Raw genomic sequence first — 1169 nt, forward strand, 5'->3', positions numbered from 1 at the left:
AGCCGATATGCGTGACACAATAGACAATTATTGTTTGTCACTTTTGAATTGGATTGGAATATTTTTAAATTGCGAATTCTCGACAGCTTTCTTCTTGGCAGTGATTCGGAGGATTCCTTGATCGGACAAATGCGATTCCAAACTGTCTTGCAGTACGTTCTTTGGCATGGTGTATTTCCGAATAAAGTGTTGTTCCACAGAACCATGCCGATCATTTCGCTCCTCGTGATGTCCTTCAACAAGCAGTCTCCCATCCTGCATCTTCACCGACAATTCTTCCGGTCGGAAATTCCTGACATCCAGCTGAATACCGAAATTCTCCTTCTCATCGATAATCTAGAAGACATTTTACAGTTAGGACAGTCACAGTCCGGAAATATTACCGTTGTCGGTGGGATGATAGCATAGGAAATAAGAAACGGAAATAGAAAGAACAATACAGAAAGACATGCTTACCTCACCGAGTGAATTTTCACCCGCAGTGGCACACTCCCAAAATGGTTGCATGGAGTCTTCGAAATCCTCCAGTAGTCGGTTCATCAGTCCACCGACGGTGTGCCGTCCTTCCATTGGGAAATTGTGCCATCTTGAAAAGGTTGGAAAAGCCAATAGCGCCATTCACGTAGTCGTTAGAGTGTCGAAGCGTTGCAATTTTCAGGTTGAGATTACCGAAAACCATAACCCTTATATATCCAAACACAGAACGTACCCGATTGCTCCCGAATATTCCACAATGTTCTCGAACATTCCTTCCCAATCCTCACATGCTCTCTATTCCAAACTTTTCATCTCTAACCAGACGATTGTAACGGATGCTGCAGAGATGCAGAGTAGCTGAAACATTTCGTAAACAGAATGTTTATGGCATACTTTACACCTTATACTTAAAATAAACTTCGTTAACTATTTCTTACTCATTTTCCTTACACTTTTACTCATAAACTCTAATTTTAGAAATTATTTCTTGATATTTGGAATCGTCACAGCTTATTTCTTACCAAGCATTTATTCACTCATTTCTTACTCATTCCCCTCACACTTTTACCCGTTATTTCCAAATTCTAATTTCAGAATATTATTTTTTAATATTTCGAGTCGTTGAAGCTTATTTCTTACTCAGTTCATTCTCGCGCACTTATTTTAATTGCAGTTTCTCTATATTTCTTCCT

At 39.4% G+C, this 1169-nt stretch overlaps 1 protein-coding gene across 1 annotated transcript; it reads right to left on the bottom strand.

Moving 5' to 3' along the window:
• Window positions 1-27: 27 nt before the first annotated feature.
• LOAG_15850 (small heat shock protein) lies at window positions 28-618 on the bottom strand (the record flags this gene model as incomplete). The annotated part of the gene is made up of 2 exons (XM_003151338.1): window positions 28-336; window positions 457-618. 2 exons carry the CDS (start codon window positions 616-618, stop codon window positions 28-30), a joined length of 471 nt encoding a protein of 156 aa, XP_003151386.1.
• Window positions 619-1169: the final 551 nt, after the last annotated feature.

This window comes from Loa loa (assembly GCF_000183805.2).
Source record: "Loa loa unplaced genomic scaffold supercont3.208, whole genome shotgun sequence".
Classification (NCBI taxonomy): domain Eukaryota; kingdom Metazoa; phylum Nematoda; class Chromadorea; order Rhabditida; family Onchocercidae; genus Loa; species Loa loa.